The 15,818-nt window shown below is 37.8% G+C and overlaps 3 protein-coding genes across 3 annotated transcripts; 2 read left to right on the top strand and 1 right to left on the bottom strand.

Annotated features, from left to right (window-relative positions):
* Positions 1–123: 123 nt before the first annotated feature.
* LOC109813665 (forkhead-associated domain-containing protein / FHA domain-containing protein) lies at positions 124–9,266 on the top strand. Its single transcript, XM_020377893.3, has 12 exons — positions 124–1,330; positions 1,517–1,651; positions 1,787–1,931; positions 3,107–3,409; positions 3,744–3,969; positions 4,166–4,332; positions 4,401–4,511; positions 5,081–5,132; positions 5,240–5,349; positions 5,474–5,602; positions 6,351–6,440; positions 7,484–9,266. Exons 1-12 carry the CDS (start codon positions 228–230, stop codon positions 8,018–8,020), a joined length of 3,108 nt encoding a protein of 1,035 aa, XP_020233482.2. The 5' UTR covers positions 124–227; the 3' UTR covers positions 8,021–9,266.
* A 1,051-nt stretch (positions 9,267–10,317) lies between these two features.
* Positions 10,318–12,274, top strand: LOC145954581 (serine/threonine-protein phosphatase 7 long form homolog). Its single transcript, XM_083069160.1, has 2 exons — positions 10,318–11,263; positions 11,350–12,274. The coding sequence occupies exons 1-2, from the start codon at positions 10,493–10,495 to the stop codon at positions 12,139–12,141; spliced, it is 1,563 nt and encodes a 520-aa protein (XP_082925286.1). The 5' UTR covers positions 10,318–10,492; the 3' UTR covers positions 12,142–12,274.
* Positions 12,275–12,381: 107 nt separating this feature from the next.
* Positions 12,382–14,172, bottom strand: LOC145954580 (uncharacterized). Its single transcript, XM_083069159.1, has 2 exons — positions 13,369–14,172; positions 12,382–13,294 (listed from the first exon to the last, which is right to left on the bottom strand). Exons 1-2 carry the CDS (start codon positions 14,135–14,137, stop codon positions 12,453–12,455), a joined length of 1,611 nt encoding a protein of 536 aa, XP_082925285.1. The 5' UTR covers positions 14,138–14,172; the 3' UTR covers positions 12,382–12,452.
* Positions 14,173–15,818: the final 1,646 nt, after the last annotated feature.

Below are 15,818 nucleotides of genomic sequence, written 5' to 3' on the forward strand. Positions count from 1 at the left end.
AGTGTTGCAAGTTACTACTATATAAGTTATAATTTAAAAAAAAAAAAAAAAGTAGTGGTAAAAGTTATAAGTTATAACCTAATTTAAGCGAATCCCGTGATTGACCTAAAATTTGGAGTTTTGGAGGGAAAAATAAAACCTTTTCTGAGTTCTGACACTTGCTTTCATTCCCACTCCCACAATTTCAATTTCCTTTTCTTAGTTCTCTTCCACTCCAAGTCCTCACCATGATCGATTCCCATCGCAAGAGACCCTTGGCGCACCATCCTTCAGCCTCCCTCCTCCTCAAACACTTCAACATCCCACTCCTTTCATCCGCCCAAAACGCCACCGTTTCGCACTGCCACTCCATGCGTCTTCGCGCCGACCACCCCTACACGATCGGCCGCCGTCCCCGCCACTGCGCCTTCGTGTTCCGCGACCGCCGCGTCAGCAAGCGCCACTGCCAGCTCCTCTTCGACGCTTCCCTCCGCAAACTCTTCATCCTCAACGGCGTTCTGCTCCACGCCGACCCCTCCGCCTCCGCCACCTGTCGCCTCGTCCACGAGTTCAGAAGAAGGGCGATGACGTCATCGCAGGGTGCCTGCGACGGCCTCGCGCTTCGAGAACCTTCCAACGGCGTTTTCGTCAACGGGGTCCAGCTCGGAAAGGGGAGGGCGGTGGAATTGTGTGCCGGAGATAGGGTTTCGCTGGTTTGCGAGAACGGTTCGTGTGGGATTGGGTTTGTTGTTGAGAGAATTGATTTGGAAGGGTATGGTGGCGAAATTGATGGGTTAACGTTCTCGGGGCACTCGCAGAGTGGGAAGAGGAACAAGAGGGTTTTCGCTGTGAAGGCTAATGTTTCAAGGAGTGAAGGAGTTGTTGGGAGGGCAAGGTTTCTTCTCGAAAGGTGTAGGGATATATTGCTTAATAGTGATCCTGTGACGCACATTAAGTGTGCTGAGGTGCAATCAAGTTTACAATTGTCTGGTGAAAGCAAAGTGAAGGATTTGGAGGGAAAAAGTGGCGGTTTTTGTGGAAGAGGGAAAGTGGGGTTTGATGTTGCTAATGAGGTTCCTAATGTGATGAGGGAGGTGGATTCTGTAGGGAAGGATAGTCATAATCCTCCTTCCGTTGGTGGTGACTGGCAGGGAGAGTGTAGCGGCAGCAACAATGGTGGCAATGGCGGTGTTTGTCCACCGCCTGGCAAGAATTTTTACCTGAATCGCCTTGAATTTATGAACTGCGACTCCTCGGCGCATCATCCCTCGATAACTCTCCCTGAGCTTATTCATCCTGTGGAGAGTGTTTCGAGGATGTTCATTGCAACGTTTACAAGTGACATAAAATGGTGTGGTTACCTAATGTTTTTCAATGTACTATTTTCCTTTTATGGTGCTCTCTTTTTAGGCCATTTTTATTTTCTATGGACTTGTGTTTATGTGATTGTGAATATCTCAATATAATGTGCGAACAGTTACACTTGAATTTGCTTATATTTTACAACCCTAAGTTTCTAACTGAGGTGTCCTTCTAGGTTCTTGACATATTGCAAGATTCCTTTTCATCTTCCAGTCACAATTGCATGCCACAATACTGAGAGATGTTGGAGTTCAAAATCCGATGAAAGAGTATTTGTGCCTTACCACAATTATCCTAACCTTGTTGTGGTGTAAGTGTGTTTTTTTCTTCTTTCTTTTTAATATTCTCTTGCTGTGAGGGAGATATGCAGCAGCTTAAATTATGCCTTTACTATATGCACCTTTATTTCTCCTATTTGTGAATAAACTTTGTCGTTGGATATTAGGTGTCCTCAATTCCCTGAAACCATAGCATTTGGTAATAACCGCAAGAGACAGGGGATTGCTTGCCATCACCCGAAGTTGATTGTTTTGCAAAGAAAAGATAGTATTCGAGTTGTTATTACATCTGCTAATTTGGTGGAAAAGCAGGTATTCTATTAACAAAACTTATAGTTATTAATATTGATACATGGTTTTTATCTAATAAATTGAAGAGCTAAATGTTGGTTCTGTGGTACGTAATTGATTAAATTTTTTATTTAGACATCAAATACCTGGTGGCCTATTGCCCTCATAGATGAAATGTTTCTAGCTTATGAGTATTAACAAACACTAAGAATAATAATACCGAAATACCTGTTTATATTAATACTCAGTAACTCAGTAATTTGAACTAAACAACATTAGAATCAGAACCCAATAGAAGGTATTAGCACATAGAGCGACACTGTAAAATATGCAGCACTTAGCAAACACCCCAGGTTTGCAGCTATCAGTCCTTCTCTAAGGTAGACGCCTTCCTAACCTCCTTTCCCCAAAATTCTTTTGCTCTCTTCTGAATCCCTCCCCTCCCCTCCCCTCTCCAACCAAAGATTGTCACCTTAAGTTCTGTTATTACACCCTTCATGCTTTCAGATCACCCTCTTGTTGTCCCAACCCCCTTCCTCTGTTTTCCTCGAATAGACTTATTGTCTTTTTTATCCATTTCAATCAAGAGTAAGGACTGTAAATCCTTTTGTTAGTATCATACAAGGTTTACTGGATTTGGTTGTGACTTCAAAATTATAATGAATTCTCCTTGCACGCTTAAGAATGAAGACAGATAGCCAGATACACATATAATGAATAAAAAGTTATCATTAAATTTCATCTTGTATTGAGTATCCTATATTTTCATTATTCATTGACATAGTAATAGTGTTCTTTCTTGGCTTAATTTTTATATGCGAAAAACACTGCAAGATTTGTTTGGAACATTCATATAAAATAGAGAATGGACAAAGTAAAAGAAGACAAAAAAAAGTTTTGGAGTCCACTTCACTCGAATAAGTTAATTTATATGATACTTCAGCATAAAATCATTAGAATCCTTAGCATTATGCTCGTAAAATGTTTATATGTAAGACATCAGCTGCAATTCCCATGGTGTCCCTAATATAAACTTTGAAGCCTATAATTTGCAACATTTGTTTCCTCGTGTAAAATTTATGTATATTAGCATTTCTATAGGTACCTTTAATCATACTGATAGTGGGTTTACAACTATTATATGTTTGTATGTCATTAACAAGGTAAACTATTGATTAATTTTCATGGTTATGTAGTGGAACAGTGTGACTAACACTATATGGTGGCAAGATTTCCCTCACGTCATTTCTTTTGATTTTACATCACTTTTCCAAAAAATTGGTGATGCTGACATTCATCGAGGCTCAAAGTGTGACTTTGCTGCTCAGTTGGCTGGGTTTATGGCATCTCTTGTTAATGATGTACCCAGCCAGGCTCACTGGATTACTCAGCTGACAAAATATGACTTTGGAGGTGCAACAGGACATCTTGTTGCTTCTATACCTGGAATTCACTTTTATAAAACTTCTGTCCTGTCAGAATCTTTTCAGGCTTCTCCGGTAAGTACTCAAGTATGTCATGCAAGATATTGCTTCTTGAAGTGCTGCTTGAGTGCACTTGGCCCTGCCTAAACTATCATACTTTTGGGCTTTTAAATTTAATATTTGCAAACTGTATCCGCCTTGCTTTGGGTTGGAATATTATACCCTGAAACCCGACTTTTTGAGGTTAAGGTGATGCTTATAGAACATCTTAGTTTTTGTGTGAAATTCCAGCACTAATGTCAGCACATAATCATTTGGTGGCTTAGGTTATGCTCTGGATTTTTTGACTGCAATTTATACTCTTATATAGATGCCAATTGCTTTGCATTTTTTTTTTTCTGGTTTGAAGGTTCTTGGTTCAGTTGTGGCATCTGTGGTTGGTTTGAGCCATCTTTTCCGTGCTGTGGCAGACTCAAAAAGTGCAAGACTAAGAGCACTAGCTTCTTTCCTTAGAAAGTCTTGTAAGAGTGCTTATGGGAAGTTGGAGATTGTTTTAAGAAGAAATCCCATTGTGTCTGTTGATGAAAATGCAGTTAGTGTTCTTGTTCCCAACCCAGATCGAACGTTTGATGGAGGTAAATCACGTTGCTTGAGGATTCTTTTTGCACCACATACATCGGATTCACCTTTCATTTCATTTTCCATTTCCTTTTTTAGAGATTTTATAATGTCTTTTGGGCTATTTTTATCGTTGTTTTGGACTAATGGTTAGACTTTTCATGCCATCCATAATGGTAATAATATCTTTTTTTTTCTTTCTACTTTCTGTAGATTGTGTTCAACTTGGTTTTCTGCCTAGAGATGTTGCAAAATGGGTTTCTCCTCTTTGGGATTCTGGGTTCTTCACGTTTTCTGGATATGTTTGTCCAAAAGAGGCACTTGCAGCTGCCTTAGGAGAAAACTGCAAGAAACTGCAACTTATACTAAATGTGTCAGAGGTGTGTTGGATGTGTCTTCTATAGGATGAACCGTTAGTGTTAGTTGCCTTATACATGTGACTTTGCAGGGGCATCATTTTAAAGATATGTCAAAGATGATGCAAGCGGAACAAATTGTGGCGTTTTGCTCACTCATTGCTTCAATTCAAAGATGTTATGGCCTTTGGAGATTACAAGAGGTAAATGGTGCCAGACCAAGAAGATATTTTTGCATTGACTGTGTTAAGATGTCTCACATTGGTTTGGAATTTGGCCAAAATGCCCATTATAAGACTTGGACATTTCTTCCCCTTGAGCCAACTTTTGGAATTGAGTTAGGCTTAGCTCATTTGAGTCATTTCTAATATGTTATGGGAGCCTATCTAATCTCTATGGTAGGCCACCTGCAAATGTCCAAACTTGTAAATTTCAGATGTCCTGTCTTTTATGTGAAGGGTGTTGCTAAGATGTCTCATATGGCCTAAGTACCCCAAATAAAGCTTGTGCAATTCTTCGCCCTTGAGCTAGCTTATTTGTTTAAGTTAGGCTTAACCCATTTCTAATTGATTGAAATAGTCACACTTAGTTTAGTGTTGAAATTAAGGTTGTTTTTATATTTATTATTTTAGTCTGGTTATCTTTAAGTAGTTACAAGTTTTTTTTCCTGTCACTCAGACACTGTTGATCTTGCTTGCAATTGAAGATGTTTATGCTAAAATAGCTTTTGAAAGATCCAATTATGAATAATTATTGTTTCATTTTGTACAAGGTTCTAAATCAATACAGATGGCCTGAATCATCGAAGTCTGAAATTATATACAGTAAGTGCGTTTTTTGAATATTATTGAGTATGATGCCAACCCTACTTCATTACAAGTCAAAATCAACGAGCAGACGTCATTGTTGTTTCATCCTTTTGGGCTATCAGGTGCATCTTCTATTGGTACATCTATCAATTCAAAATTCCTTGCTGCTTTTTCCTCTGCTGTTGGGAAGAAATCATTGCAACATTTTGATTCAGAAGAGTCTGATCCTGAAGTAATTTGAAGGCCTTTGCTCTTCCATTAGATTTCCTTCAAATGTTATACATCTTTTCTTCAAGATGCATGATTTGTTAATTATGTTTATTCATTTATTCAATAATTTTATGATGCTATGGCAGTGGGGCTGTTGGAATGCTAGGGAAGAACTGAAAAACCCTTCTGTTAGGATTTTATTCCCCAGTATTGAAAGAGTGAAGAATGCTTATAATGGGATTTTTCCTTCAAGACATATTCTTTGCTTCACTGAGGTAATATGATTCTCTTATCAGCTTTGAATGAGTAAGGTCAAATGTGTTTGGGAATATATATTTAATATTTTTCTTTAAGCTAGATTTCTTGGGTACCCTTTATTTTTATGATTATGCTGGATCACTAGTTTATGGTCAATATTTTGTCAAATGTCCCACTTAATTGAAATATGAATTGAAAAATAACTTGCTGTATTTATATTTTCAAATATGAACAGATGAACAGACATTAACCATTCGTTGTTTAGGTGTTACCAGCAGTACCCTAGTTTAAAAAAAGGTTTCCAGAGAAATATATATTTTTAAGGCATTCTGAACTATCAAGGACAGATTTGAGTCTTCACATGTGAGTTTTTTATGCGACAGAATCATGTGGAGGGAGAGGTACTCATACAAAGACTGCACAGGACAATTTGTAGGTCCCTATTTAGGATGAATCAGTCTCTCTTAAGATGTGAAAAACACATTTTCAAAGGGTTATTTTAAAGGGAATATATTGAGTCAGAAATGTGCCCTCCCTCCTCCAAGCCAATTTCAATTTCAAGAACAAAAGAAATTTGTTCAATGGTATTAAAATCTTTTTCGCATCACAGATGTGAATCCCATTTAGCTCTTGTCTTTCTTTTGTTATTATGGGATTTTTCTTTTAGAAATTCTCTCAAAATTATCTTAGGTAGGTGAACCTTTGACATTGTATATAGATGTAATTATGTGAGCAATCCATAACCGATTCTCTACTTTTGAACAGAAAACATGGCAAAGGTTGAAGACTTTAGATATACTTCATGATGCTATTCCACATCCACATGAAAGAATAGGGCATCCAATGCATGTCAAGGTAACTAACTATATACTGATTTCTACTCATGTATGTATTCTTGTTATGGAAAATATACTCGAAACTCAATAGTTGCTATATCTATTCTTGTTATGATGCTATGTGAATGAAGTCCCTTGTGTTGATTTGAGTTTGAGAGAGATTCAGACGCCTCTTTCCTTTGTGGCCTGCCATTTCCCATCTCTATTTTTTTTTTTTTGAAAATTGGCAACTAATAATCCTGAAATCTGAAATAGGACTGTTAAAAGATGACTTTGGATGGGTTCCCATTTTATGGGCACATGTGAAAATATTTCTGGCTTAGAGACTTTTGGTACAATTTGATGATTTCATTATAATCTTTAAAAAAATTTGGTTTATATACTATATATGCCATAACAGTGGTAGCAATGAGCTTGCTATGGAAGCTATAATTTATTTAATTTGTGAATCATTTATTTATTTTTTGTTTGGTTACATGGTATGCAATATTTATCATGCTAGTTTTTTGGTTATCTGTTGTAGTAATTATCAATGTTTTTGAGGTTCCCCACCATTTTCTGTCCTATCGTGCCAGTGCACCAGTTGTGTCTTCTTCTTTCTGAACATGACACTCATGATTCAAAGGAAAAGGACAGAATCCAAATCCGTCTGTAGGGTGACCTTTTATCAGTTTGTTTATCCTTTCCATTGCACAAGTGTATATTACAAATGTTATGAGGGAGAACCAACAGTTAAATATTCAAACTATTCCATACTACTCAATATGAGACTTGGGCACCCTATAATGCTCAAGTCCCGATCATAAATTCATAATGACTCACTGTTGACTGTTGATGCATTTTTACTCTATTTGCGTGAGCATGTTTTCAATGGACCTTAACATGAACTGTATTCATTCATATGGCTGTCACTAAGTTCATTCGGTAATCTATGCCCCATATGCTGTTGTATGGGATTTGACTTGGGGGTGATTAGCTTCTGGATTATTAAATCTATCTGATTTTTCTCCCCACATCACAAATGTCTGTCTTAAGTGATTTTACTGAAAATGGTTTGCTCAGGTGGTGCGTAGATGCTTCTGGTCTGGGAGAGATGCACCTTCCGTTGGTTGGGTATACTGTGGGTCTCACAATTTTAGTGCTGCTGCCTGGGGGCGGCAAATTTTAAATCCATTTAGGACAAAAGCTGATGCGCCTCAAAAAGAGGACCCTTCTGTTGATTATGGGCTTCACATTTGCAATTATGAACTTGGGATTATATTTACTTTTCCTCCTACAGAAAATAATATTTGTCCTGAAGTTAAAAGCACTAAATTAGATGATATAATTCTGCCGTTTGTTGTGCCTGCTCCTAAATATGGAACTAGTGATCAGCCAGCTACAAAGCAGGCTATGAGGGAGGCCATGGTTGAACTTGCTGAGCGAGAGAGGGAGAAACATACAGAAGAAGAAATGATGGAAGAGCTTGATGACGAAGAGGAATATGTCGAGCTTCCAGAAGAACTGGAAGCAACCAATTATGTTGAACAGGAGAAGGAAGAGGAGAAGGAATATGCTGATATACTCTGGAGTCAGGTTGATTCGTCCCAGAGTAGTTGAACTTCTGCAGGAGCAACATTAGGAGCTGGAAGCAATGTTATGGAGTTGTCAATAGGTATTTGATACACGATTGTTAAGGTAAGAAATATATTACAAAAGGCATGTGGACTATATTTTTTGTCAGGGGACTCGTGTAGCGTGACTCGGAAATTAAACAGAAACAGTGGCAAATGTTCAACTTGCCACGACTTGAAGGCTTATCCTGAGATATCAGGATTAAAGAGCGAAGCCATTGAGTATTCCTGAGAAAGTGATTTGGAACACTAATCCTAGGTTGATTTATATTTGAAGCAGAAAGTGGTATTTCACAGACCTCTTTGTGGTTCAAGCCCATTTTAGGCTTGGTAGATTACTGGTACCACTTTATAGCCTCAGGTCCCCTATCCTAGTTGTTGCTTGGATTCCACCACAACGCGGGTTCTTGTTGAAAGATATCAGGGAGATAGATTGAAGGGCCCACTGTATCATTTATCTCAGTTAAAGGATTCAATTAGAGGATTTGAAAGTGGTGGCTACTCGTCATGCAATAGCACCAGCAGTGAAAATTGTACACTGCAATAACCCCAAGAAAATACAAGGCAGGACCAATCATAATTAGATTATGAGAATTATGTAAATGTTAGGCTTTGTAGGTGTGTCAGCGTGTAGCATTATACTTTTCTGCCAAGATATTGACGCTTTGGAAGCATGTAATTGAACAGAGACTGTTGCTGTCATTTTCACCGGCTGTTATATGGATTCCAGGGTGGCCTTAAGAATCCCAATATGAATGCCATTCTGTTGTCCAACCAGGTTGGGAAAACTGAAGTTGCAAAATCTTCAGCAGCATGCTACGTTGGATCACTATTAAGGCTTTATTGAATTCGAAGACATCCTTTGCCGGTAAACTGCAAAAGGATGCAATCACCTCTTTGATTGCAAGATCAATTGGTGTGTTGTATTGTTGGAGACAGTAGACTGCATTATGCAACCATTCTTTGGCATTTATTTATGTTAACCAGATAAAGATATGCTCTCATCATGGGCGAATAAATGTACATATGATCACTGAACTATTAGTCTATTTAGTGCCGGAGGTTTGGGTGATTCATATGAAGTCTTAAATTGTAATCTCAATGTTGTCATTGTATAAAAAGAAAATTGTATACGTGATCACTCAAAAATTGTATTGGTACATGTCAAATGTAACTGATTTCTTTTTATTTATTTATTTATAAAATTTGGCATATATATTTTCGTGATTGAATTTTATATAATTTATTGATTTTTATTTGTTTTTTAGTTAATAGTAGATAAAATAGTAAATTAATAAATAACAATAAGAAAAAAATAGTAATTATCTTTTTATTAAGAAGTATAATGATAGACAATAGCCATCAATCGTTTGCGATATCAATGTTGTGTAACTAATTTTGAAATATATTTAATTTAGGAGAAAGATAAAAATAAAAATAAATGATTAGGTACTATTTTTCTTTTGAACTATTATAACTGATAAAACATAAAATAAGGTAAAGGCCTAAAGGGTAACTTGAGTTAAATATAATTAGGGTTTGCTTGATGATTTTTAGAATTTTTTACGTAAATATTATTTTTTTTAAAAAAAAATACCCAAATAACCACTGTGCAGGTTTATTTACACAGATAGAACCATTCACTGTTCAAGTTCAGAATTCGGTTCCCGGGGAACCGAATTCTGAGCACCAAAATGTATTTTTTTTTGTTTTTTCAACTCAGAATTCGGTTCCCGAGGAACCGAATTCTGAGTTGCTTTTATATATATATATATTTTTTCGTGTTTGCAGGGGAGACGTGGGCTGACGTTGGAAGCGGAACGGCCCGTTCCGAAATCAGAACGGGCCGTTCTGCTTAAAGAAACAGAGTGACATTTGTTAACGTGAAACGGGACAAGAACGAGCCGTTCCGACGTTAAGAATTAACGTTGAAATAGATGTTGGAAGCGGCCCGTTTTAAACAAATTGTTGTGGCAATTTTTTTCACGTGGAACGGGCCGTTTTTGTTTTAGAACAGCCCGTTCCAAGATAGATATTTACACATTTTTTTTACTCCTGGAACGGCTTCGGAACGGCCCGTTCCAGGAGCTGTTTTTACAAAGTTTTTTTGATTTAGAACGGGCCGTTCTGGTTTTGGAACGACCCGTTCTGGGTAAACAGTAAAAGTTGCGTTTTTTCTATAAATAGTCCCCCTCCCCTTCATTTTTTGATGCGATTTGTACTGCTTCTGATTCACCTTGATAGTAAGAAAATTTTTTTTCTTCAATTTTTATTAACTATATCAAAAATGTTGTTGTGGAAGCAAAATGAGCATAGGTCTGCTTTCATTGGTAGAACTGTAAGTTCAGCACTTTCGTTATATACTTTAAATTTCAATTAACTTGTAATAAATTAGTACTAATTTTGGTAATTATTATTGCAGGAGACTGAGAATATTATTTGTTCTTACTGTCATTCAATGCCAGAACCTCACCCTCTAATTGTTCCTATACTAGAGGAAGTGGGTTTTTCTGGGGTTACAAAGCTCAGACATCTAAAAGTGGATTACGCATTAATCACAGCTTTGGTTGAAAGATGGAGACCTGAAACTCATACATTCCATTTTCCAACTGGAGAGTGCACCATAACACTGGAGGATGTTGCACTTCAACTTGGCTTAAGAGTTGATGGTTTACCAGTCATTGGCCCAACATTATATGACTGGGAGGAAATGTGCTCCACCTATCTCGGAATCATGCCAGTTAAAGGTGAGTCACTAATTGGCTCTATGATTAAGTTAAAGTGGTTAAGAGATAATATGTTAGAATTACCAGAGGAGCCATCTCAAGAACAACTTGATGCACATTGTAGATCATATATATTAGGGTTAATAGGAGGTGTTTTGATGCCTGACAAAACAGGCAATAAGGTACATCTTATGTATTTATCTTTATTAATAAATCTTAGAAGAACAAGACGATATAGTTGGGGGTCGGCTTGTTTAGCTATGTTATATAGGGAAATGTGTAGAGCTACAAATGTTACTAGCAAAACAATGGGTGGTTGTGCATCTCTGTTACAATCTTGGGCATGGCATCGCATGCCATATATTGCGCCTATTTCCAGGTTACCAGCATCATTCCCTCTAGTCTGTAAATGGAGCGGGGGCAGAGTTTTAAACTTTCAAAATGTACCTCATAATGATGTTGTTGGATATAGATCAAGGTTTGATCACATTCAGAATGATCAGGTAACTCTTTAAAATCAAAGTTTTATTTTTTTTTTCTTTTGTTTAGCATAATATGTTAACTAAAGAAGTTTAATTTTTTTTTGTAGTTTTTATGGGCGCCATATGGAGTATTGCAAACAGCAATACCGATGCAAGCATATAGAGATGCTCTGCTATGGACATCATGCACCTCCATTATTTGTTTTGCAATTGTTGAATGGCACCAATCTGATAGAGTGAAATTGCAATTTCGTCTCTTCCAGGATGTCCCTTCTCCACCGAATAATTTGGATAACCTGCACAACATTGACATGAGGGGAAGACAAGATGAAAATTGGGTTACAAGACATGCTCAGTGGATCGACATATGGAACAATAGACGTGAGCACACATTGATGGGTCATCCAATGCAAGGCCCACTGTTTCACACACGAGAATACATGGAATGGTACATGGCCAATTCCATCTATTTTTTATCTGTGCCACGACTACTACAAGATCCAAGGACCCATCAACAACGAAGGACTTTCACAACATTTGAGACTGGTCGAACTTCCATGCGATCGCATGAAGAGACTGGTCAACATGTATCAAATCCTCAGTACGTCACTCCTGAACAAAACATAATTGACAGACGACATTCATTTGCAACAACTTCAGAGGATTTTTTTACAAATTTATTTGGAGTAGATTTTAGAACTCCATCTTCAGCACAATCATACATGCAATCTCTTTACCGTCCACAATTCGGTAATGAACCTGGAAGTTCTTCAGCACCATTTCAACATCCGGTGGTTGATGATGAAGCAAATCCTTCTGAGCAACAACCTCCACGGCGTAATCCAGGCCGTAATAGACGTCGCCCTCGTTGTGGAACTGGACACCATTACGGAGATTGAAAAATGTATATAAATCACTCTATGTTAATGTTATTGTTTTTTTATTCTAATGTACTATGTGTCTTTATCAATGTAATATGAATTTTAATATTATGCATTTTTACATGCGATCTAGACTAAGAAGGTTATAAACTATTATAATTATAAGTATTGTTGCGAACATAATATACGATTTCAACACAATATACGATTTCAACACAATATACGATTTTAACACAAACACAACGTACTATCCGATACTAACACAAAGTAATTAACTTTAATATTACATAACTAAATAAATTTATTACAACTGATTACAACAATAATGATCATTGGTGGCGGGAACTACATCCATGACTAATATTCGGACATGTCTTCCTAGTGTGACCAGGAGTGTGACAATAAGAACAATTTTTGACATGAGTATGTTGTTCTCTAATATCCATCTCTGTTCTAATCCTGGTGGACTTTGGTCGACCCTTCGAAGTTCTCTTCAGTTCTGGATTTGGCCACAAAGTTGGACCAGTGTAAGTAGGCCAATAATCTTCATGTCGAAGCTCTCCAAACTGTCCTTCGTATACCTTTGCAACTTGTTGTAAGGTATATATGGGAGATATGTACCTTTCATAGTCATGATGTGCATGTAAGCATGAAGCAAGCACATGTGAGCAAGGGATATGAACTTTTTGGAACTTGCCACAATCACACCACAATTCATCAAGCCTTACCGCAAATCTCCCAGCTGGTCGAACTTCTCTTAAATGTTGCGTTTCTTCCACTAGAAATCTACTGCTTGATCTGTCAAAACTGATAACTCTATGAGTATTTTCCTTAGACTGTGCATCTTGAATTGTTTTATTTGCAATTTCCGAGTAGACATGTCCTGCATTAATCATTGCGCCCACTTCCGTACCTCTTTGAACGAAAAACTTGTTGCAACGAGTGTATGTGGCCATTACCATGGAACAAATTGGCAAATTTCGTGTTTTCTTCAATACGGAATTAATTGACTCAGCTAGGTTTGTTGTCATGTGTCCCCAACGTCGTCCATTGTCCCATGCTAGTGTCCATTTTTCCCTAGGAATGTTGTCTAACCATTGAGCTGCTTCAACATTAGTATCTCTTACTATGTTGTAATAGTAAAAGAATCTAGGTTCAGTCATCCCGTAGGCTGCAAAATAATAAAATTATTAAATAATTAAAAGTAATAATCAAATGCTTTAAAAAAAGTAATGATAAACTTACCCATATTGACGACATCCTTCTTTAGTGCTGCATTTTTGAACCGTCGCATGAAATTTTGTGCAATATGTCGAATACAATAGACATGAACAGAATTGTTTTCCGTCCAGCCACTTCCATTTCTTGAGTATGCACTTCGAATAGCTTCATGACGATCAGAAATAAGGCACAACCCATCTTGCGGTGTTACATACCGCCTCAAGTTCTTCAGAAAAAAAAACCATGCATCACTAGTTTCACCTTCAACAACAGCAAATGCAATAGGAATTATGTTGTTGCGACCATTTTGCGCAACTGCGACCAATAGTGTACCTTTATATCTCCCATATAAAAATGTACCATCCACTTGTACAATTGGTTTGCAGAAGACAAAACCATCAATGCATGGTTTAAAGGTCCAAAATAACCTTTTGAAGATAACACTCCCCTCGTCCAATAATTCACCTTGGTAAGCCGGTTGCGTATTTAATTTCCAAATAAAACCTGGAACATACATTTGCATTGCTTGCAACATACCTGGTAATTTGTTGTACGACTCCTCCCAGTTTCCAAAGATATTCTCAATGGCATGTTGCTTGGCTAACCATCCCTTTCTGTAACTAATTGTATAACCCATGGTGGACTTGATGTGGGCTATGATGGTTGAAATGGATGCCGATGGATCAACCTCAATAATTTCACCAATGCTTTGAGCAATCATTTGTGATCCCAATTTATTATGATCTTGGGAGATAAGTGGGGAAACACATGTGTGGGGGCCCTCAAGGATCATGATTTCCCAATGTTGTTCCCTGGTTCGCAATATACCACGACACCTCCAGGCACAGTCGTGGTGAACGCATTCCATAACAAGCCTACTACTGCTTGAATTTTTAACCTTGTAACTACAATGGTTGACAATGTGAAATTTATTTATGGCATCCTGCATTTGTTCTTTTGTTTGGAAGCGTTGGCCAACAAATAGTGTTCCAGGTGGATACACAACCATATCACGCTCCAACAAATGGCTATACTCACTGTCTTGTTGGATTTCATTGGGAAACTCTAAAAAGTGTGGAGGTGGGTTGTATATGGCTACTGGTTGTGGTTGTAGTGGTGGATTATTTGGAATTGGGAGGGTTTCTTCATCATCATGTTCATGTGCAGAGAGAATTTCGTCTTCGTCCTCGCTAAAATGATCAAAGACATTTTCTGTTGGGAGACCAACAACAACATCATCTTCAATGTTGGTTTCAACATTGGGTTGAGAAGCAGAAGGTCTAGCTTGCTCAAATGGCTGAGAAGGTATTTGATTAAGGTCCATGATTGGACCACTTAAAAGCTGTGTGTATGACTCAATGTTGTAGTTGGAGGGGATATCATAAGAAGGGCCAGATGGGTTAGTGTACTGGTAACTTTGATAAACTTCGTAAGGTGAACGTGAAGGTGAAACTTGTGGTGCATGTGATTCAGCTGTAATAAATGTAGCATATAATTCAATACCTGATTGAAGTTGATTAGAATCGTGAACATTGAAAACTGCCTCAACGTCTTCATCATCCGTCAACTCAACACAGGTATAGTTACTAACCCCTGGGCCAAGTCTAATAGGGTACCGAAAATGTATGCTAGCCACCCTCTCAGAATCTTGTCGATGTAGCTTTCTGTGGATGACTCTTTGAAGCCTTTCTAGAGTAATTCCTCTGTTGATACGAACTAATTTTGCAGATGGAGAAGAGAAAGTGATTCCTTCATTCGGACATTGGTTAATGGAACCATCAGAATGAACAATAACGTAGATTGAAGAAGCCATTTTATGAAAGGTTTAAAGGAAATTAACGTGATTCTAAGAAACTGATTCAAAAGGGGTACACGGAAGGAATAAAGGAGATAAGCTAATCTGAAATCGTGTGAAAAAAATGAAGGGGAGAGGGTCTATTTATAGAAAAACGCAAGTTTTTACTGTTTACCTAGAACGGGCCGTTCCAAAACCAGAACGGCCCGTTCCAAATCAAAAAAACTTTGTAAAAACAGCTCCTGGAACGGGCCGTTCCGAAGCCGTTCCAGGAGTAAAAAAAATGTGTAAATATCTATCTTGGAACGGGCTGTTCTAAAACAAAAACGGCCCGTTCCACGTTAAAAAAATTACCACAACAAGTTGTTTAAAACGGGCCGCTTCCAACATCTATTTCAACGTTAATTCTTAACGTCGGAACGGCCCGTTCTTGTCCCGTTTCACGTTAACAAATGCCACTCTGTTTCTTTAAGCAGAACGGCCCGTTCTAATTTCGGAACGGGCCGTTCCGCTTCCAACGTCAGCCCACATCTCCCCTGCAAACACGAAAAAAAAAATATATATATAAAAGCAACTCAGAATTCGGTTCCCCGGGAACCGAATTCTGAGCTTGAACAGTGAATGGTTCTATCTGTGTAAATAAACCTGCACAGTGGTTATTTGGGTATTTTTTTTTAAA

The sequence above is a fragment of the Cajanus cajan genome, chromosome 2, assembly GCF_000230855.2.
Source record: "Cajanus cajan strain Asha chromosome 2, NIPB_CcT2T_4, whole genome shotgun sequence".
NCBI classification, from domain to species: domain Eukaryota; kingdom Viridiplantae; phylum Streptophyta; class Magnoliopsida; order Fabales; family Fabaceae; genus Cajanus; species Cajanus cajan.